The 22261-nt window shown below is 40.8% G+C and overlaps 2 protein-coding genes across 4 annotated transcripts; one reads left to right on the plus strand and one right to left on the minus strand.

Annotated features, from left to right (window-relative positions):
• The first annotated feature begins 1093 nt into the window (after nt 1-1093).
• On the plus strand, nt 1094-9063 carry cmc1 (C-x(9)-C motif containing 1). 2 transcript variants are annotated; one of them, XM_030393544.1, is made up of 4 exons: nt 1094-1099; nt 3602-3694; nt 8005-8095; nt 8308-9063. In XM_030393544.1, the coding sequence occupies exons 2-4, from the start codon at nt 3649-3651 to the stop codon at nt 8426-8428; spliced, it is 258 nt and encodes an 85-aa protein (XP_030249404.1). In that variant the 5' UTR covers nt 1094-1099; nt 3602-3648; the 3' UTR covers nt 8429-9063. The 2 variants fall into 2 exon arrangements, with proteins under 2 accessions (XP_030249404.1, XP_030249403.1); XM_030393543.1 differs by lacking the exon at nt 1094-1099 and adding an exon at nt 2350-2459.
• Nucleotides 9064-10030: 967 nt separating this feature from the next.
• azi2 (5-azacytidine induced 2) lies at nt 10031-22029 on the minus strand. Of its 2 annotated transcripts, none has more exons than XM_030393541.1 (8): nt 21860-22029; nt 19863-20116; nt 19079-19195; nt 18677-18782; nt 17716-17849; nt 17265-17329; nt 15550-15674; nt 10031-12471 (listed from the first exon to the last, which is right to left on the minus strand). In XM_030393541.1, the coding sequence occupies exons 2-8, from the start codon at nt 20079-20081 to the stop codon at nt 12038-12040; spliced, it is 1200 nt and encodes a 399-aa protein (XP_030249401.1). In that variant the 5' UTR covers nt 20082-20116; nt 21860-22029; the 3' UTR covers nt 10031-12037. The 2 variants fall into 2 exon arrangements, with proteins under 2 accessions (XP_030249401.1, XP_030249402.1); XM_030393542.1 differs by having other exon boundaries at nt 18683-18782; nt 21860-22028.
• Nucleotides 22030-22261: the final 232 nt, after the last annotated feature.

A 22261-nucleotide genomic window follows, 5' to 3' on the forward strand; every position in this document is an offset into this window, starting at 1 on the left:
TAATGAGAGAAGCATGCAGGCTGTGACACAAAACGTTTCCATATACAAAAAGATTACACACAGGATTGTTGTGTATTTCCAAACAGAGAAACATGCAAAGACTAAGTTATTATTTCTTGCAATGAATATTACAAATGTCATGATGTAACATCTTTGGACTGCTGCGGAAAATCTGCCCGGGGTCGGTATCCACAGTCCAGCAGCATCAAACAACTTAAACACATCGTCCACAGGCTTGTATAAGCAACCAAGAGAGACGGGGGAGGTCTTACTTTTCAGATCATGTTACAACCTGCTCATGTATGACCTAAAAAGAAAAAAAAAGTGATTAATACATGTAAATAGCTACAAATTGTTCATAGAGCCCACAAGGGGCGCACAAATCATTAAAACCTAAATGATCAGTTTGCGCACACCACTTGACTTGACTTCTTTTGTAATTATCTGACATTTTCCCATGTATGTTAACTTTGTGTTAACATTTGTGAAGAAGTGGAAAACAAAATGTCATTAAGAATCAGATATTCTCAGTAATCCCAATAAAGTAGATTCTGCACATTGATTTCCGCTGTAACATATCATCTTCATGAGGCGTCACTGATGCCTCGGCTGTGAATATGTTATTTTCCTCATTTTATCAAGATCACTCTTATTTATTCCTGCTAAATCTCCTCACACCCAAATTCGCCTGTATTCTGTATAGTATGATTTATTTTGATCGTTTCAACTATTTGTGTGGTGACAATGAATTACACTGGCTTTTCAAAAGGGACATCTTAATTGCAAGATGAAAGTTATTAAATAAAGCTCCTGTTTTGCCAAGCATAGAGATATTAAAATATCGATTTTCTCATATTTGGTTCAGCGCTTGTGCAATCATTCGCATGAGCTCCACTTGGCCCTGTTGTTGAAATTTGGCCTGTGTTGCAGTTTGGAGAGATCTGCTGATATTAAAATCTGCAGATGCCCACCTGGTGTCAAGGGGGATGGAAACAGAAGAGTGTGCTGTCTGTGAGGTTTCGGCTTGGAGCCGTGTGTGTCCATCTGTCTGTGTGTCTAGGGTAAAAAAAAAAAACCCAAACACATGCAGCGAACACAGGTGATGGCTTGTGGTCTCTGTTTGTTAAAGGGGTCTTTTTTTTCTACTTGCAGAAATAATTGTTTTTTTCTTTGAGGCCTTTTGTTTTGAAGATGAAAAGAATGTGCTCCTCCACAGAAGAAAGTGGCAGCTTTTAGCGTTGCAAGGTCAGAGAGCCGTGAGAATGTCAGGTAAAAAGGCAAGAGATCACTTCTAAATCCCCTCCGCTGGTGGGGTGTGTGGGTGAGTGTGAGTTGTGAAGGCGCATTGGGTGTATCTGTGGTTTGGAACTGGGGGTGGGTAGCTTACGCCTCTTTCTTATTGTAGTCTGTAGTCGAACTCTATGTGTGAAGCATGTCTTTTGCTCCTGTGTGTGTGTGTGTGTGTGTGTGTGTGTGTGTGTGTTAGTCTGTGAGTGTGTACCTGTCGCTTTGAGTGAACAGGTGGGCCCTCTTTGCATGGGATCTAGACAGCCAGTCCTCCGCACAACTGACTGTGGTCAGGCTTACTGTGCTCAACATGAAGTCTGTGGTAGAGGCACAGATATACTGTGGTTGGATGTCGATGTAGTTGCAGTGGAGTATTCTTTTACCATTTTAATGGCTCTGTTCCACTCATGCCAGCCGGTTCAAATAACAGATTTTATTTAGCTGCATATTCCCTTGCATGTGAGAGAAGACTGTGTTTTAAAACATCCACTAAATCTGGCAAAACTGAAATAACTATTGATAACTAATATAAGCTTAATACTGTCAGTGATGCTACAGATATCACAGCTGACAGTTTTGTTGCCTCTGACCATAGACAAAATCACATGTGACTTAGCAAGGGACTTATACAATATTTCATAGTAATCAATAAAATAACATTAAAAATAGCGCAGTCTAAATGAAAGAAGCTCTGATGAAAATTTGAGTCTGTAATTTTTACTCCATCATACTGTTGTATTTGGTGAATTTTACAATGAAAACATTTATTATTGTTATCATTATTATTGTTGTTGTTGTTATTGTTGTTTATCAGTATTAATATTATCATATACCTAATGCTAGATGGGAAGTGGTTTAAATATTTTGGATATTTTATAACTGTACACAGCCAGAACAACATTTCAACAGTCCACTAGCTGTATAAATTGCCACAGAGCTGTATCATCACTTCTCTGACATTACTTGGGCTTTACAGGTTTACTACAAGACTGCACACCAAAATAAACTGTTACACGGCTGAGTCCTGAGTCCGTGACTCTGGGACTTGTAGTTTTTAAGCCGCGTAACTACGTCAGCGGAAGTCATTTGAACATGCGCAAGCGAGGTCACATTGGTTCAGTTCTGTAATGTTTTGAGAGGCACCACCACTATGGAAGCAACAGCGAACACAGGTATTAAATGTTTCTGCTGACTTAACTGTATAATATTCTCCATAATGTTAGCTGAGTGTCTGAGTTAACCCCCAGCGCCCACTGAGTAGCTTTATTCAGCTCCGAGCGGTCGGGAAAGACCATTGGCGTTTACGTAAACTCGAGTAGCTAACGTTAGCTAGCTAATCATGTAACCTGAAGTGGGTGTGTGTACGCAAAGGCAAATGATAAGTCATTGTCCGCTGTGTCCAAAAGGTTACATTTTCACATTCTTTGTCATTGGTGTAGTATGTAAACAACAGTGATATTAATGTAGCTCCAGAATGATCCTCTTATATGTGAGTGCTGAAGCTAAAGTCTCACAATATTAACCAGTGCTGGAGGAAGTATTCAGATTGTTTACCAAAATAAAAGTATCAATACCAAACTGTAAAAATATTATGTTCCCAAGTAAACGTCCTGCATTGAAAATGCCGCTTAAGAGCATTTAAGTGTAATCGGGACAATATTCTTACATTATTGCAGAAAAATATCTGTGATTATCTAATTATAATTCATGCACTAATGTAAAGGCAGGATGTTACTGTCATAGTTGTTTGAGGTTGATGCTAATTTTAAATATTATATTTGAATCTATTATAATACATACACAGTTTTTTTTCTCCTTTAATCAATTGATTGTTTGCTCTGTATACAATGAGAAAAATGCTGTTACAATTCCCAAAAGTGACACTTTGACAATATTTGTTTTGTTCAGCCAAAAAGTCCAAACCCTCAAATTATGAATAATAAATCAACATTTTAAAAGGAAAAGCAATAAAGAGTAAATCCACACATTTGGGAAGCTGGAACCACAACATGTTTTTATATGTATTCATTAAAATTGATTTAAATGGTTATTACAGTAGTTGACAAAAAAGACTAAAGGGCAATCAACTATTTTCATCAGCTGGACTGTAGAGAGCACAACATATCCCTCTGAGGTGTAGTGGAGTAGAAATAGATAGTGGCATTGAAAGAACAGACTCAAGTAAATATACTAAACTACATTCAATCGCCGTTATTAACATTTGAAAAGCACAGAAAGGGGCCAGTGTGTATATTGACCATGGTTCTGATGGTTAACCTGTGGATCTGTCTTTCTTTTTGTCCTGCTTCATCAGATGAGATCAAACTGAGGCATGTGGAGACAGATGTCCTCATCCCCAAGATGTTGAGGGAGAAGGCCAAGGAGCTCTGTGCTGAGAAAGTTGAAGGTGTGATATAAAAACAGCAGAAAAAAATGTGAAATTTCAACTACATCTATCAATCAATTTAATTCAATGACTATTAGTCAACTAGGAATTCTATGTCATGAACACACAAAAAAATATTTTGAATGATGTTTCCAAAGTTTTTTCAACTCAATAAGCCTATTTTAAATGAAGACATGACTTATTGTCATGACCTGCTGGGACACATGATTAGAGCAAAGCCATCATTAACGTTATAAGTAACACTTGTGCTTTTCCTACTGTGGCAATCCAAAATGCTTGCTTTGAAAAGTTCAACTGTACCAATGACAGCACACAACATGTAAGAGACACTTATATTTTCAATATAAATTAACAGCACCACAAACTACGTCCTCTAACACAACCAAAAATGCCAAACCCCAAAACATAGAATTTTTTGTAGAGCTATTACACGGCATTAGTTTTAGCCAGGAGTGTGTACTGTATTATTAATGCAGTGGTTAATGGGTTTCAAATGAACCAAAATACTGGCATACTGGCACATTACATATAGTAGAAAAGGTCACAAAGCACCATTCTTCTTTTCCCAGTTGTTTCTCTACCAAAACTACAAAGAAATCAATTTTCCTTTTTAAAATCCAAGCAACTGATGTTCCTTAGTGTGAATCCTTTTAGCTTAAGGGCAATATTTTCTAAATGTATTCTAGAAAATAAACTCACACAACCAACCCAAAGTCATTTCTTGTATTAACTTGAATGTTGAAGTGAAAGTCAAAAAGGAATCTTCACGTAGTACTTCATGTTATGGTTAGGACGTTGTTGTTTGAAAGCTTTTACACTCAGTACTGAGCAGTGGGTTTCACTGAACATAGGAATTTAAATAACACCATTTAGATCATTTGAAATATATTAACTAATAATATTTAGCTTTTATCACAGTTAAGCTGCACATTATGTTACTGACACCCACAAATTTTCTTTGGTTTTATGGTCCGCTTTTACTTCAAGACAAATAGACTTTGGAAAGGATATAAAACCAAAGAAATGGTTGAACTATTCCTTCAGACTGGAGTCCACTAAATTTGCCCTACAATCTGCTTAGCGTTCTCACGAGACTTTTCATCTTAGTATGAGCAATGCATTGACAATTTTTTAAACAAAGGCAATCGAACAGAAAATAAAGCTCCAGGCCTTGAAGTCATATGGAGTGTGTTACTTGAATCGCAACCGAAACCTTCTGTCTCTAGCAATAGAATTCTCACTATTCTAATGAGAACACGAAAGATGGATTATGAAGGCATTTAAAGTTGAACTTTTAGTTGATGTTGTCAAACATTGATAGTTTTTTGATAATTTATATCATAATCTGCAACACTAGATTTGTAAATTTGGAGGCTTATTTGATATCGTCCTTTTATGGAATTTCTTTTAACTTTGTATTTTCCTGTCCCTTAATGTTTTGAATCTTTATGGTTAAACTGTTTCCCACCGCCATGAGCCCCCACTTCATGCGTGTTTTTAAGTTCTCTGAATCAAGGAGCTGGCCAGTTGGCATGACAGCGTGCCACTTGATCTGAATGGGAACTGTGGCTGCAACTTTGCTCATGTATGCCCCGTAAACTGCAGCAACACATCAGCCAGATGATGACTAGGTTATGTGGTTTCTAGAAATCTGATGACAGCCTGTATGAGACGGTGTGTACTGCTCACGCGGGGAGTCAGTGCACATGCAGCCTGAGGTGATGGGACAGACAGTGGCTGTGTGGGTAGTGGAAACCCCCCTCACACTAGCTTCTCATCCCACTCATTTTCACACCTTCATGTCCGCCCTCTAACATATCATTCGATATGTTTGTGTCTGCACTGGGCTTCTGCGTGTGTATCTATGACTGTGTTTGACAAAGAAAAGTAAAGAAAAAAAAATGTTTTCCTGTGTTATCTGTCTCGGCATATATGCTTCTGAACACCCCACGGCTGTATTTTGTAGGCTTTGTTGATGAAGCAGACAAATACTACCGACCTGTGCGCAACATCTTTATAGTTTGATTCTACCTAACGTGATTTTTTTCCTATTGCATTGATGATTCATTTCAGTACTCTCGCATGTTTTTCAGAACCACACAACTGAGCATGCAAACACAACCCACATACTTAATTAGCAACCACTTTCACAGACAGTACTGTTATGTTTCGCAATACTTGGATTTTCAGCTCTTTTGCTGTAGATTTATGCTATTAGGTCTGTGTCTTGTTCCCACTTCCAAAACCTGGAAGAAAAACAACTCTCAGTCGTAATGGCCATTTTCCCAATAACTTTGGCATATTTGAAGTTACTGTTTCCTAATTCATGGATTTCGTTTTGCAGAAATCAATTATAAATAAATATGGATACGAGGTTTACACATTATATCTTACCGTAAAGGTCCAAGTGTCTGTAAATGTTTGAGTCCCTAGCTTCTGCTTTCTACCAACTGCCAAACTACAATTCTGCATCTTTAAAAATGGCAAACAAAACAGCCTGACGTGAGGGTGGCATCACACCTTTCTTTAGCAGGGCCTCCACTGGCATGAAGCTCAAAGATTTGCCTTTTGGTATAGTTGCGATCAGAAAGGCAACCTTCTGTAGCCTCTATTGGTACCATGGGACGGGGTTGAGGCGTTTGCTGATTAGATTAGTCGCACTGTTCTGCTTCTCTAAATTGGTTTTGCAGTTGGTTTTTTCACATCTGCATTCTGATGAAAGTGTCTGTGTGATAACCATACTGATGCCAGTGATAAAGGTAATTATGATGTCAGCTGTTTGAAAGAGGACTTAGGAGAGCAGTGTTTTTAATTAAATCCTTGAGAAAGAGCTTGCTAACAAGGTGAAGACTAAGAGTCTTCAACACCTTATTTACAATGAGGACCTTGCACATTTAATCTGGAATACACCACTAGCCAGGGCTAGTCACAATGTCACATATTCAGTTTTGTGGAAGGGCTTTTCACGAGTGTCTCAATTGACAATCACCATATTAGTGCTAACCTTGTTTTACAAATTGTGTTCCAATTATGTAGATTTGTTTGCATTATTCTGCAGTATGAATAGGGGACAGTGACTGGGATTGGTAGAAGGGGAACTTGCTTGTGACAAAGTTTAAACATTTGTTAAGTTGGGTTTGGACTGATTCAGGTGTTTCGTATGTGCATTTTAATTGCGTAAGCCAATTTGTGCCGTTTAAACATCATGGAATAGAATTAGCATATCTACAAACTTACAATCATTCAAAGATGTTTTCTAGTCTGTAAGGGTCTGTCGGCTGTCTACTTTGTCTTATACATTGAAGAAAAACGCCAGTTGCAGCAAACAACGTGACTGATTCACACTTGTAGTGTCACAAAGAACAGACCCCAACGGCAGAAGCTAATGGTACAAGAGCTGATGCTAGCTCTATGTGCTCGCCCCTTTTTGCTGCTCTGAGTGCCCACAGTTCTGTGTTGCCATTATGTACAGAACAACATCTGAACTGGACAAAACAAATTGGCCCTTTCCCCCACCTTGTGTCAAAATGAGAGAGGATGGTATGCCTCCAGTTCTTTGGCCTGATTAACATGGAAAAGGGTCAGGGTCATTGTTAAGAGACCTTCACCCAAAACCATCTGCCCTCAACTGAAGACACACAGGGACAAAAAGTGCGTTGCTGTTCTAACTGCCAGAAGAAAACTGTTTTTCATGCTGTAATTGGGGGGATAACCTAGCGTCATGGCGCTGCGCAGAAACTGCCATACCCACAAATATTTAACCACTGGTCTTCCATCAAATGTAGTGAAAGACATCTTGACCTATGTGGAGTACAGGAGGACCTATCCACTTTATTTAATGCCACTTGCAGCCGGGAAGGAATGTAACAGAACCTATATTTAATTACCTGTGGCACAGACACATTTATATTTGAGGGTGGTGGGTTGACTGTTACAGAGTCGCTGTGTAAACTGGGCGACCACAGATACAACCACTCTGGCCAGTACAGCTAAGTTCAGTTGATGTGTGAATGAGGAAACATGGGTTTCAGTTTGATAAGAGGCCTTGCAAAGTGACCTAAAACCAGGTTCCTTCTTGCGGTGGAGTGCCAAGGTAAAGCCCATCTTGGTTTGCTTGTGGCTACATTTTCCTCTTGTCAGTGCTTGTACTCACTAGGATCAAATAATATGGATAAGGTGAAAGGCAGGATGTTAATAGATTTGCAGCAAGTTCTATTTATACATTTATGTGTGAGGCATGTTGAGCCTGTTCCTCTTTTACTGCTAACTTTGCCCTCTCTCTCACACCCTCCTTCTCTATCTCCCTCCAGCCTTCAACCACTGCTGTAAAGACTCCGGTTTCTTCATGGTGTTTAAGTGTCGAGAGGAGAATTCTGCACTGAAGGAATGTCTGACAGTACAGTGAGTATTTTGCAGTTTCTTCTGAAGGTGTGCTTTATCCCACCATAATCTTTCACATGAGTTTAACAACTCTCTCGGCCACCATTGCTGACCATCTCAACTGTTCTCTATCAAATTCTCAGTTATCTCAAAACCATGCGATCGCCGTCAAGTGTCATATGGCGAAAGATTCATCCTGTAAAATAAACACTGTGCCATTTGTCATCCACCAGCTACAAGGACCCTGTGTTGTTCGAGGAGTGTAAGCAGGAGTACATCAAGGAGAAGCTGGAGTTCTTAAGGACAGGGACCCCAGCGAAGAGCAGGAAACAAAAACTTCCAGCTAGCATGTGATAAACAAACAGCTTCCCTTCATTTAAGGTGAAGGTGTGGCCTTAACCAACCCAGCAAGTCCTACACACGCAGCATACATGGTCATCTGGTGGGGCTTACTATTCATGAAGGCGCAAGCCTGTGTATTTAATTTAAATCTGTGGAATTAGAGACAAAAACTCTTTTGGTGTGCAAGACTATATAATTGAAAGAATGCCTACTTTTCGATTTTCTGTATATATGCAAAATGTCCTCTGTCAGATGGTCAGAATTATATTCCATGTTTTAATCAGGAGCATTCACTTTTTCAATGAGTTTCATTGATTGATAAAAATACATGAAGATCTGATCATGGTGCAGTCACCTCCTGTTCCCAAGATCTTCATAAGAGTGCACTGCTTCAGTGTTTGAGCTATATGGTCATACATTGAAGGATGGTCTATATCTGCTGATCATTTTGGAGTGTGTTCTCTTGTAGATGCAATGAGAGCGCAAGTGCACATCTTCATCTGCAGAAGTAAGTGTATATTAACATACCAAGACTTGGATAGTAAGGCTGCTTGTGTAGTGTATGGAAGAAACCTCTAACCATGCAATGAAACATGTAATCATAAGAAATGTGATTTTGTAAATAAAAAATATTCCGTTGCTCTAAAGTGTACGTCAGTGGTGAATTGGTCATAACATAAAAGAATGTACTTTTTTCCAGATAAACTTCTTCACTTCAATCAACTATGGATGAAGAGACTGGCTCGGGTTTACTTTGAAAAATATTTTTAATTTGTGGTTAAAGAGTTATTTAAAAAAAAATATATATGTATATTTTATTTTAATGACGAAAATCTGATTAAGGTTGGTTGCTCTTATTGGCTTTAAGTAAAAGGACGCTAAAACTTTGGGTTTGGGTTTCAACTTCTTTTCTATTTGATAGCAAGCATCTGCCTTACAGTCAAACTACACCAACACAGGATTTTGAAGCGTCATAATACTTTATTTAATCAGCTGCGTTTATTTTGCTTAAGAGATCATATAAAATGTGAAAAGTGAATTTTGTTTAATTTGGTTCCATCGTAAACATGTCTGCACGGTGCTGTCACCTGGGGTAGACTGGTCAGGTAGACCATCTCCTGTGTTCTTTGATCAATATCTATATGTATAAGGATCAATGATGGCACATGATGAGTGCATCAGTGAGTCAGTGATAGGGCATCATTATCTCCAAATTCGTTGAATATGTTTTTCCTGAGGTTTGTTATCTAATAGTGCGAGGTTTGAACGCACCATTTCATTGAAGGTTGTTGAAAAACATACCCATATGCAGCAGTTGTTAAATGTAAACAAGGAATGTACAGTGTAAAAATTACAGTTGGACACTTGTTTCTTTTGTTCCAGTTTAGTTTTTAAGTCATGGCAAAGGCAGAGGAAAAACAGCAAGTCCCCAGATTGCATTTTAAAAAGGACACATATGTGACTTGAACCATCAGGTGATTGTTTCTGTAGTCGTATGAAGGCCTTGTGATGGACAGTTGGAGTTGCTGCTCTCTTAAGGAGTTATTAAGCATAAAATAAATATCTGAGGACAGGAATCCAACAAGGAAGAAAATGTATTGCTATTTTCAAATGTATAGTAGAAGTTGATATGCCAAAGCCTTCAATTTTATTGAACTGAACCACAGAACTGCATTGCCAAAAATATAAATAGAGAGACAGAGCAACCTCACACAGTCACTTCCTTTCCTTCATTTAATTGGTCATATTTACAAACAGTCTGGAGTGCAGTAAATCTAAAATATAATCCATATCTACTGTACATTGCATTTTGGTTTGCAAATCGTTTACAGAAGTATGAAACTACTGCTGTAAAATAACACATCTTAAAAATGAACAGAAAGACCACAGTTATCAAACAGACTGAAGAAAATGGAAAAAACTAATTTCTTTTGATCAACCGTGGGCCTCTTGTGCTTTGTGCACCTATTTTTCAAGTCACAGCTCACATTTCTGCAGGCCATCAGATTATTGTCTAACCACCAGCACATACAGCTCCTACACACATCAGAAGTCTTTGGGGTAGGGAAGAAAAAGCAAAAAAACGTATGGAGTGCAAAACTGCATTCGGCAGAGTACTGAAGCCCACCATATACATTTATACAGATATGCACATTCTTCCCTCTGTATACATTATCTCGTATTCTACTCAAAAATGTGTTTTCCTTTGTACATCATTCAGTTTTTTATACTCCGACGACTCTCAAAAAGAGAAATCAAAGAGAAACTTCTCTCTTCACACAGCTTATTTACGTCATACTGCAAAACAAATGTATCAAAGATTAACACCAGCACAGTACAGAGTTTAGATACATTTTCTGTAATTGAAAATCTTCAAAAACCTCAAGAGGTTCCCAACTTAATCAGGGTTTCAAATACAGGGGGGTTGTATGAAGCCCATCCCATGAGTCCTTTTTATTCACCGAACCCCTCCAACAATGCACAGCCGTGGATCTAAATGTCCCTCTGAAACCGAGAAAAGAAAACAACACAGCGAATATTGTCTGCCAGCAGTTCTGACAGAAGTGAATATGTGGTAACAGGCAGGTATAAAGAGGTCTGCTTGATTCGTGGAACTTCTTTTAAGTCATGAACAGTTGAATCTTTTCTGGTGCCAGTGAGGGTGGAGTGTTTTATTTTAGAAAAGCAATACATCTTTAGATTAAAACAATAGTTTCCCACTCATAATGCAACATTGAAAAAAATAAGAACAAATACCGTATTTACTACATTCTGAAAATGATTTGGTAAGCATAGGCAGACTTGACAGCCGGCTTTGATAATCATCCATAAGGATGAAAAGGAAAAAGAAACTTGTCAAAGAAGAAAAAGATTTCATTTGGTAGCCGTTAAAATTTGGAACAACAATTCGTGATTATCCTACAGTTACTGTAAGCCCGCCTCCGCCACAGCACAAAAAACAATCACATCAAGTCCTCATCCCGAGACATACATGGGACATACCTTGTATACTTTACAGCGATCAAATGTTAACAGGCTTGCATTGGAGGGAGTACGGTTTCATATATTCTCGTATGATGCTGTGGCCCCGGTGATCACTGGCCACAATGGATGGAGGAAGAGGCCCCTTTGAGCCCTATTAGGTTTATTAGGACGAGATGCAGATACAGGCAGGCGAAAGATGCCCACACACTGATCTGCACGCACAGGCACGCTCTGTTGGATGTGTGTGTGTGTATGCGCATGCACACACACACACAAATAAAACTGCTCGTATGCATGCTTGCACACACTTAAGCGTGTGCATACAAGTACACATACACGTGGACAAACTTATTTATTTTGCTGAGGGTCTCTCATCAACGTTTCCTCTGCAAAGTCAGATATGTTCACCGATGCGGTGTGCAGAGTCTTTACCTCGAAAAGGCCTCCTCTGGCCTCAATTAGTTCCCACAACCAAGCGGGTCCGGTCTAGCCCAGAGGAGTGGTCTTATCAACTTAAGGCAGGTTAGGTGGTAGCTATGTGGCAGGGTTGGAGAGTCCATTCATTTATCCATCCGTTTATTTTTCCATCCAATTACACACGCTATTGAATCATCTATTCTCTTATCGAGGTTCCTCTCAATAGGGCTTGGCCCACTCTGCATTGGGAGGGCTCCTGGGAGTGCAGTTTCCAATTGAGGATGAGTTGGATGAAGCGGAGTGTCCTTCCCAGAACATGGCGTCACTGGGTTTGGGGGGGCTAGGGAAGGACCGCGAGCTATCATCCAGAGAGGCTTGGTTCAGGGGAGGCGGGGGCAGGACGACAGAGCAGGTGTCGCTGCCGACCAGAGCCTCTCCTGAACAGCTCTGGGAGGGCCAGGGCCCATTGTACCAGCAGTCCTCCCTCAGACTGTCCGGCAGCAGGGTGCCTGACGGCCCACCGGCAGGGAGGCAGGGGCGGCCGGAGCACGAAGGGAGAGGGGGGGCGCTAGGGGGGCGAGGCACTGATGCCCGATGATGGTTGTTGTTCTGTTCCACGTCGTCCAGACACTGGATTGGAACTGTTGAGGCAGCTGGAGAAAGTGGGAGGGATAGAGGGCAGGGGGCAGAGGGAGGAGAGATGAAAGAAAAAGACAGGAGAAGGTTAGACGTGGTTGCAATAATTGAGTACGAGCTGCAGCATCAGTATCAATATTTGCACTTTGATTCGAAGGTAGATTTTTTGAAACAGGACTTTGTCCAGCCCATTAGCAATGATTATATTTTCATCAATGACATGGCTTTAACAGTGGGCCAAGAGACACCACACCATCCATCAGGGGGAGTGCCGAAACTTGTCCACTGCCAAAAGTTAACACTGGATGCTCAGTGAGAAATTAGCTTCTCTTTACTTATCATCTGATCACATATCACCTGATTCACATACATATTTTTGTTGATTTTATGCTATATTTAATTGAGAGGAAGTTCTTGTGTTTTAATATTTTCCTCTGTGAAGTAAGATTTTTTTAATATTTGGCGTATGGCTCCATTTGAATGCACTTAAACTGCAAATCTAGACGCATTAATGGAGCACAAAATAACGTTAATTCATAGCAATTTAGGGCAATTGGCATTAAATTAACTGCCAAGTTTGGTCAACATACATCAGCATTATTAAGAGCTCTATGTCAAAAATGAAAACCACTTAACATTTACTTCTCAGCTTTCAGTTAATCTCTAACCACCTACTTTAAATAGACAAAGACTGAAGATAAAATTCATTTCATTCGGTTTTTCTTTGTATAAGGCTGTGAGAAGTGTGTGTGAAAAGTGATTTGTTCTTTTAACTACATCATGTCTATCTGCAGCATAAATGAGGCCGTTTTCTCTTTCCCTCAATAGCTGCTCGGTCTCTTTTTCGTGTTTGGCGCAATCACACCTTTGTACTTAATTCTGCTCTTATTTACGCGTGAAATAAACTTCGATTTCTTAAGAGATTTCAAAATTCCAAGGTGCGTTCAACGGAGCCTTTTGATCCCTGAACGGATGATAAGCCTCGCCGAGTGAAAACAGAGAAGTGAGGTAAAATCTCCCGCCACGCAGCAGGACTGTTGTACACTGCACGATAAAACCTCCGCGCCATGTAAACATCGCTGCATGTGAATCAGTAAATATCTAAAATAATAATTAGGGTTTTTTTTTTTTTGTTCAACAGAACAGAGCATATCCATACACAAATCAGATGTCCTAATCTCACACACACATCATTGCTTTGCTATCAAATCATCACCTTGAGCAAGTAATAAAGTTTAAATGAGTATCTCCTCCAGCTCTTTTCCCCTACCTCTCTCCATCCACACATCATCTCTCCATCCATCCCTCCCTGCTACTCTTCCATGAGAGGGTCTCCTGAGTCTAGGATTTGAATAAAAGTGATTCCAAAGGAGGAACATTAGAAGAATACAGATGCACAATATGATTGAATAAATACATAGCTCACTCTCCTCCCCCCCTCCCCGTCCCATCTCCCTTTCTTTGCGACTCCCGCCTCTTCCTTATTTCTCTCCATCTGTCTCATCTAAGTTACAGGATTACCCTCTTATTCAGTGGAATAAATAGGCCAAGATTTATTTTCTTGCCATATTTCGTTCTAATTTTCACCTCCTAGTCTCCTCTTCTCACACTCCGGGGGAATTGACAACAGAGGTAATCTCTCCCGGGGTAGAATACATCATCGCGGAGGGACTGGAGAGGAGGGACAGACCATTTCATGATGTCCTTTATCAAAGTGTTTTGAGTACTTTGATAATATCCACAGTCTTATCACACCCTTATTCAAATCGCAACAAGGAGCAGCAGGAGAAATCTTCTCAGTGAGCAGCAGTTCTTCAGAAAAGCCTTCCCTCAACTGAAGAAAGGCAGTAGTAAACCTCCTCTTTCATCCACGTTAGCTCATGAGCAGAGCAGCAAGGTTTGAATCTCAGCCGCTACACCTGAAGTGCACGTAAATCTGACGCTACCTGACACTTAGGCTAAAGCCACGTTTTGAAACGTCAGATATGCCAACACTTGTCACTCCTGCAGGTTGAAGATGAAAAATGGGCCGTACCGTCTCTGACTATAGTTTGTAACTTAAATTGTATAATTTCCCCGTTGTAATCATCTTAAAATATTACTCTAACTATAAGTATTAATGACTATGTGAAGTTTATTTTTTAAATGGGGGAACAGACTGCTTCTCTAGAGGTCAGAATGAGAAACGTAAGCGATGAAAACAACCCAGATTCCAGAAAATGTACGACACTGTGTAAAACGTAAATAAAAACAGAACGCAATCCTTTATATGATCACGTGCATCACAGAGTGGTGAACCTCGCCCCACCCGTGCTTGTGACCCTCTGAGCCTGTCGAGGATGCCTCTGTCGTACCCGATCATGATTATGTCGCCCGTTACCAGTTAACTGTAAATCAACCTGTGGAGAGTTACACACAGGTGTATTTAGAGTATTCCACAACGGTCTTGCGTTGCCCCTGTCCCAACTTGTTTGAATTAGATGTGTTTCTGGCATCTAATTCAGAATAAGCAGATATTTACCAAAATCTATTGTTGATGAGAAAGCTGACAAGGTCAAACATGACATATACTGGCTTGCTAAAGGGATTTGAAAGGCCAAATACAGAAATGCAAAAGATATAGGTAAAACTGAACTCATGAATGTGACGCTAATGTGTGGCAAGTTAAAAAATGTTAATGTATTTTACAAGAAAAAATACATACAAATTAAAACACTTAAGATAAATACACGGGATAAGGACTGAAAATAAAACTTAAGGAAAATAATGACCCGGGCCCCCTAAGGTGAACGCAGAATTGCCACTTGATTTCTAAGTAGTCTGAACCACATAAGGAACTTTTCAAGGCTGCGCTCACTGCATCTCAGTGGTAACCTTCTGTATAAATATTCACTATAAGGGAATAAATGGTGGTCCCCCTGCTGTGTGTACTGGAGCTGAGGAGGTGTGAAACGGCAGAAGGGGGGGCAGTTCTGGCGGGTAATCACATATACTGACACATACACAGAAACTAAAGATGGAACGATTTGTATCAAAATATAAACTGACAATAGCGCAACCCAGAAAGTGCCCTTGTGCTTCTGTGTGTGCCTCACCTTGTCTTGAATCACTGATGAGTGGCCTGAGTTTCCTAATCAGGCCTGTTTGGTGCTTCAGCTCTGAGTGGAGACGAGTGACCTCGCAGTGCAAAGCCTCGTACGTCTGCTGCATGCTCCTCTCACTGCAGGAGGACGGGACATTTCTTTTAAACATTACAATAATTAAGGAACTTGTGGTTGTGGTTAGAAATATCCAACTCTCATATCCAGGCTCTCATATACAGACTTATGCAGTTATTGCATTTACTCAAAAAGACATTTTGTGTGCATCTACACTTTTCTTAAACTCAAAGCAATGTTGAATTTCACCGTTTTGTTGAATTTCCAAGGTGTAAAACTGACAAATTTGAAATGAATTTGATTGGAATGTGCAAACCCTTATTTGTTAAGCAACTTACAGAACGTGTCATAGAGGCTTGGTAATGGACTGAATTCTGTGTGATAACTGTAATTCAGTGATATGGTTTGTTTCTTTGCTGACACATGTAGCGGCTGTGCTGATGTGAAACCACGTAAGAGTTCTACAGGTGTTGAGCAAACTCACTTAGCAGCGAAGGTTACAGATGATGCCATTCTACACTGTAACGGCGCATTAAATGCCAAATCAACCAGCAGCAGCAGCACTACAAAACCGACGACACAGTAAGAATAAATACATTTAAAAAATAAAAGCGGCAGTACTTCAGGCAACACCTACAAACTGTCCTATCCACACCTCATGTTAAGATGCAAAATCTCATCAACACTTTGCCTTAAATTCAAACACCTGCCTAAAACAGCAAAAGACACGCAAGGAGAAAAAACGGTGGGGTAAAAGTGAAGCTTTTTGTGCCTCCAAAAACTAACACCATGTGCAAACTGCTGACACGTGAAACAATTATAACGCACCGCAAATAGAATTTTCGCCATGAAATGTGAAGAGATTGATGATTTTAAGGGAGATTATCTTCACTGACAAAGTAGGCGGAGGGCGGCTGTATGTGCTACAGGCTAGACTCTGTAAACATTACGACCCTGGAGTGCAAATTTAAAACCATCTCTAATGGATGCAAGTGTTGAGGCCTTAGCAGCAGCTGATCAGGAGTAAGAGCCGAGGTTCTTTTGAGGTTATCTGCATTTCACTGGATGCTTGCAGGCTTCATAATGTATAAAGCTACACCATCCTCTAGTGGCTAGAAGGCACAATTACACCATCAGCAGACACCATGAGCGACATGCAACTGTCTAACCAGGGCAGTCTCTCAGATACCTAGGGTTTATTACGATGTTTAAGACAAGATTACATTGATAATTTAGGATTATTCTTATTTCCTAGAAAGCAACAGATTAATTTGAAATTTGGTGCGATGTAAAAACTGTCAAGAGAAATATGACAGTATTTCAATATTGAAATATGACAGAGCTATGATCTTTGTTGCATGTGCAGTTGAAATTCACACGCTGTCTTGTCAGAAAATTAGAGCAAACAAAAAATTAAATTTACATGGACATTTCTGAAAGGGATAACGTGAATCCTGTAGGTTGATGTACAGCATCTGACTTCGAGGTCTCTGAAGGTCTCTGCATTAGGGGTAAATAAATTCAAACTTATACTGATGTTTATTTGTTGTGACCATCACCAACTAAAGGAAAAATATTGTATTTTTTTTTTGAGCTGCAACATTGCTTCCTTTTTTTGTCATTTTTGGTTGGATATTCATAAAACACGATACCTTGCTTTGTACTTTGCGTCACAGGTCTGGTCCGAGTCTGGTCCGTTAAGGCCATGTGGTTCCTCCTAAAAACAGAGTTCAGTTAGGCAAATTTGAGTGGAGGTGGTGTCTGAAGTGTAGTTTTTTTATTTTAACATAACTCAGGACTCATCTGCTCATCCTCTTTTCATCCTTCACAATCAAATTTTGTACTGTTTAAGCTTCAGCACATTCACGCATTCCCCTCTTTAAATCCAACTTCTCCTACCGTTTCTCAATGTCGCCTCATCTCGCTGTGCCGAAACACCTCCCCTCTGTGCCATTTCCTCTCTTCCAGTTATGCCACATCTCTCTAGGAGTCTGCCGTCTATCGGCGCTGCTCTCTCCAGCCCCTCTTATCTTACCTCCCCCATCCTCCTTTATCCGTTATCCTCTCCTGTCTTTTCAACTCCGTCTTCCCACCTTCACTTACCCCACCTCTCTCCAGCAGTCTGCCGTTTTCCAGTGTCACCCTGTCCAGCTCCTCCTGCAGTTTGTGGATCTTTAGCTCAGTGCTGACCCTGTCCACCTGCCAGTAGTCCTGAGGGCTGTTCAGGCTTTTCATCACTGCACACACACGACAGAAAAACATAGTCACATTGTTGCCATGGATGAGGTAATAAATGTTAAAACTTCACACTTTCTGCAGAACTGGCCGACTTTTAAATGTTTGAAGTTGAAAGTATTGCCGTTTTCCATTCAGTTTAGCTGTATCTGATTTTGATCTCAATGAATCAGATACTTGATAAGATAAATGGTTAAACACAGAGCAATACATCAAAGCAAGATACACTGAAAGTAGCACAAATAAAATAGTTTCTTTTGAGGTTGCCCTTCTCAAAATGTTTTATACAAAATGTTTACCCATGTTATATTCGTTATATATATTACAGGATTATTTCTATTGACACGTTAATATGTAAACTGTATTGTAATGTAGCTGGTCAAACTTTATAGCCAAGTTAAATTAGACCCTGACCAATGTCTCAGTCAACCAAATTAATAGGCTGTTATAGGCTAATCTCAGATATTTAATTATATTTTAAAAAAGGTTTCATATCGGCGTACATTGGACAACATATATGCTAATAAGATTGATCATATTGTATTGTAAGTTTATTTTTATATTCTTTATTCCATTTTGAGAGAAGCTCTTACAACAGACAGCCACACGCAGACTGTACAAAACAATGTACAATAATCCCCTCTGAAATGTAGTGTAATACGAGTATTAGACAGTATATAAAGTATCTCAAGATTGTACTCGAGTAAACATAACTACTACACAGGTCATTTAAATTTGACAGAGTGCAATATCTGCTTTGCCGCATGCACTTTCGTACAGCGACTGAAGTACTGCTGGTATAAAGAGAATGCAACCCTGCGCGCTCTACCTGTACCTTGGCTGGTCTCCATCTCTGTCCTCAGCTGAAGCAGCTCCAACTCTTTGGCCTGGAGCTGCTCCGTCAGCAAGCGCTCACTCTCACTCTTCTCCTTTTTCTGACAGAGAAAGAGAGGAGACAGTGAGGAAGAGGGGGAGGAAGATGAGGGCAGAGTCAGCATTTACATTTATGCACCAAGCTCTCTCTTTCCCCAGTTGTTCCCAGTAAGAATGTGCACCTGTGCTGCATCTGTGTGGTGAAATCATGAGCTGGGTGTTTCTATTTGAGTTAAAAAAAAACCCCCCAAACATATATTCATTCTGCTTAAAAGTACACAGTCTTTGCGACAAACTTGATCTTTGTGCCCGACTCTAGTGAATATGCGTTTGAAATCAAACGAATCAGTGAACCCACCAGTTTGTTAAGCTCCATCTGCAGGTCCTCCTTCTCTATATAGATACCTCGGTAAGCACTGAAGGCCTTGTTCACATACTGGGGACCCTCCGATGGAGGAGCCTCTGGCCTGAAGAGCTACAGCGGGGATAGATAAAACACACACGAGAGAAGAGCGATCAATTTCTTGTCATTTAAATATCTGTGGTAGGAAGTTACTTCCTCCCACCACATCCTATCTTGATGCTGCAGCAGATAAAAGCAAAACAGACTCAAGGCTTCAAGAGAAGCAGCCCTGCCCACATCTTGTGCAGCACTTTCACTTCAGCCTACCATTTGTATTAAGACCCTTCCTGTTTAAATAGCTCTCTCTGTCTGTATTGTACTCAATCTCTTGTTTTTGTTTTTTTTTCCCAAATCCAATTTCAGGAGCCTTCTCCCCTAAGTGCAGTGCTCCAACACACTGTGTTTGGCAATGCCATACTTTTCCAGACCTCCTCTTTGTTTTTAGGCAGTGCAGATTTATTTCTCATTGTTTTATAGCTTTGACTTTATGCCAACAATATTAATGATGCTGGCATGCGGACTTTTCCCAAACTTTCTCAGAGCATTTTGTGTTTGTCCATTACTCTGACATCCTGGAAAAAACAAAAAATCTGTTTTCCTTCATCTCCATCTATAGTTGCTGTCAGGCTGTTTACCCATCTGGCTGATCGGTATGCTCTTTTAATTCATTCTCCTCACGCTGCTATCTCTTTCTTCGTTCTTCTCTTCCCACCACCGCCCTTTGCGTTTACACCTATACCTTATCCTCCAGCTGCTTCACTCTCTTCCTCAGCAAGGTGTTCTCCCGCTCCGTGTCCCTCAGCCTCTTCTTGATGTCCTCGTAGGCCGTGACCAGGGCGAAGTGGGAAGCGACAGATTCGTCGCCGGCACACACCGATACAGGACTCTCGCCGGCGCCGGTGTAGGCCGTCTCATGTTGAAGGATGCAGATGTCATCATCCACTGCCAAGGGCTCCATGCCTGCACAGGCCTACTCTGTAGCAGATAGAACACCTGTGGATTGTGGAGTTTAAATGTCAAAGTGATAGAGCTGCTACGCTTAGCCATCATAAAGCATCTGTATTTACAGTACACCAGCTTGTTTAATAGCTTTCACACTAGTTTCTGCACATTATTGCGACATGTGAAGGGATAGTTGGCTATTGCTATATTTGGTCTACCTATCCAGCGGATCATTTTGCAGTCAAACAGTGTCCGACTGTCCCACTGTGTTCAGTTCATGACACTGTGAAATTCTACAGCGAATGACTTCCTGTTTCATGGGACCATTTTCACAAAGTAAACACGAAGCTGAGGACAATGCTTAAAAGCTAAGCAGCAGTTCACATACGTGAGTTAGTCTGGATTCTAGAGGAAACTGCGACTGGGAGGAAAAGATTCTGCTTAAATTTAAAGGGGCTCACAAATGTATGGGCCTTTTGAACCCCGCCTACCATTCTTTAAAAGGACCTGACATTGTTGGGCTGCCGGCAGCTCAGGTGTTTCATCATTACGTGATGCAAGAGTGTCATAAAAATATCTTTCAGTGCGAGCTCTGAGACAGGCCTCAGACATGGAACATCATCAGGGCACATGTGGACGAGCTCAGTGCCGCCATCCTCAGGCCGACCCTATAGTGACAGATGCATATGTCTTGTGCAAAGTTCACTCCACCTCCACCGAACTTAAGTCCCCTGTCTTTTTTTTTTTAACAGCCAGTCCCACAAAACTTGAACAATATGCGAGTTGAGGAGCACAAACATCTAAACAGTTTAAAAAGTGCTATTTGTGACATGTTTGTGTGCTCTGTGACTCGGGGACATTGGCCCTGAATGGAAGTACTGTATGTACAAAACAGTCTCTGTAGTTTCTGGACTGTTAAATAAGTTTAGATCCTCACACAGACCTGTTGTTACAGGGACGCCTCACCGTCCAGTTTACTTCCACCTGGAATCAAAGCAGTCCCGTCAGACTACCTGGGACAGACATTACCTCAAACCGGCCTACAGCAAACACACTCCTCAGACCTTTGGCTCGTCAGCAGACACGATGCAGCTCACGCTACTTGATGATGTCAGCATGCAATGATGCAGCAAACACCGAGGAGCCAAGTTTTTCACACCGAAGGCCGAAGCTTTTAGAAAAATAAGTTTCGGGAGAGTGACCGGACGGGCTGCTGGACCACTGCCACGGACGCAAACCGAGCAAAAACGCAAACGCAGTCGACTTTGAAGGACGTCTTCAGAAAATGGTGTGAAATCGAAAGTGACCCCCCCCAGCAAGTGTTCAAAACGAAAGTCAACGTGAATCCCAAACATGACACGAAGAGCAGCGTCATTTCCTCAGAACCGCTGTCGATAAAACACGAGAGCTAACGGCTAACAGGGTGATGACAGCAGCGAAGATATCGCTTTCAATCCAAAGAGCCGCCGAAAGGCAGTCAGAAACGGGATGTAAACAATCAATGAATCTCGCCTGTGTGCGATGCTAACGTGATGGCGTTAGCTTCCGTGATCTCAGTTGACATCCGACAAAACACACCGACGGGCACTTCTAAAATAGGCTTGGGAATGAATAACACGATTAGCGGTAGATGACCTAGAGAAAGATAAAGCATGTAACAACAGCCACGGTGATTGAAATGATCGATCTGTTGTGATGATAACAGTTAGCTAGCGCTTAGCTTACGTCTGCTTGCTATTCTTGGCTAGGTGAAGCAAAAACAGTCGATTGTTTTCACTGACGACTTTTACCAACCGTGTTAGATGCCGTCCTCAGTTAGGTGCCAGTCGGCCACACAGGATTATCATTTATTCTCGGGAAAAGGAGACCTGTTTCTCGAAGAAAAACAAAGAGACGAGGCTGAACACTCGCACCGTGTCAGAACTGACAGGTGAGGAAACAAAAACTTCCGGGAGTCACTTGACTGCTGAAGTCCTTTCAAAATAAACGCACAATGTGGAGAGATGGGTCTGATATCAACGCTGTGGTTCGTGCACATTGAGACCGAAGATGATTTCCTATCAAAATAAGAATACAATTGAGCGTTGTCGATTAAGTTGGACAAATGTAAAGGAGGAAGAAGCTCTGCTAGGTAATAAAAGCAGTTCAGAAGTTAGCACACTGGCTGAGTAAACAGAATAGCTGAGAGCCCTTGGT

Source organism: Sparus aurata, chromosome 17, assembly GCF_900880675.1.
Source record: "Sparus aurata chromosome 17, fSpaAur1.1, whole genome shotgun sequence".
Lineage (NCBI taxonomy): Eukaryota > Metazoa > Chordata > Actinopteri > Spariformes > Sparidae > Sparus > Sparus aurata.

What these genes read in the sequence shown, in the direction of transcription:
- cmc1 (XM_030393543.1), top strand. Translation starts at nt 2,438, where the DNA reads ATGGAAGCAACAGCGAACACAG. An exon ending in GGAAGCAACAGCGAACACAG is followed by an intron (nt 2,460 to 3,601) that starts GTATTAAATGTT and finishes CTGCTTCATCAG; the next exon opens with ATGAGATCAAACTGAGGCAT. An exon ending in CTGTGCTGAGAAAGTTGAAG is followed by an intron (nt 3,695 to 8,004) that starts GTGTGATATAAA and finishes ATCTCCCTCCAG; the next exon opens with CCTTCAACCACTGCTGTAAA.
- azi2 (XM_030393541.1), bottom strand. Translation starts at nt 20,081, where the DNA reads ATGGAGCCCTTGGCAGTGGATGATGACATCTGCATCCTTCAACATGAG. An exon ending in AGATGGAGCTTAACAAACTG is followed by an intron (nt 18,783 to 19,078) that starts GTGGGTTCACTG and finishes TTTCTCTGTCAG; the next exon opens with AAAAAGGAGAAGAGTGAGAG. An exon ending in CATCAGTGATTCAAGACAAG is followed by an intron (nt 12,472 to 15,549) that starts GTGAGGCACACA and finishes CACTTTCTCCAG; the next exon opens with CTGCCTCAACAGTTCCAATC.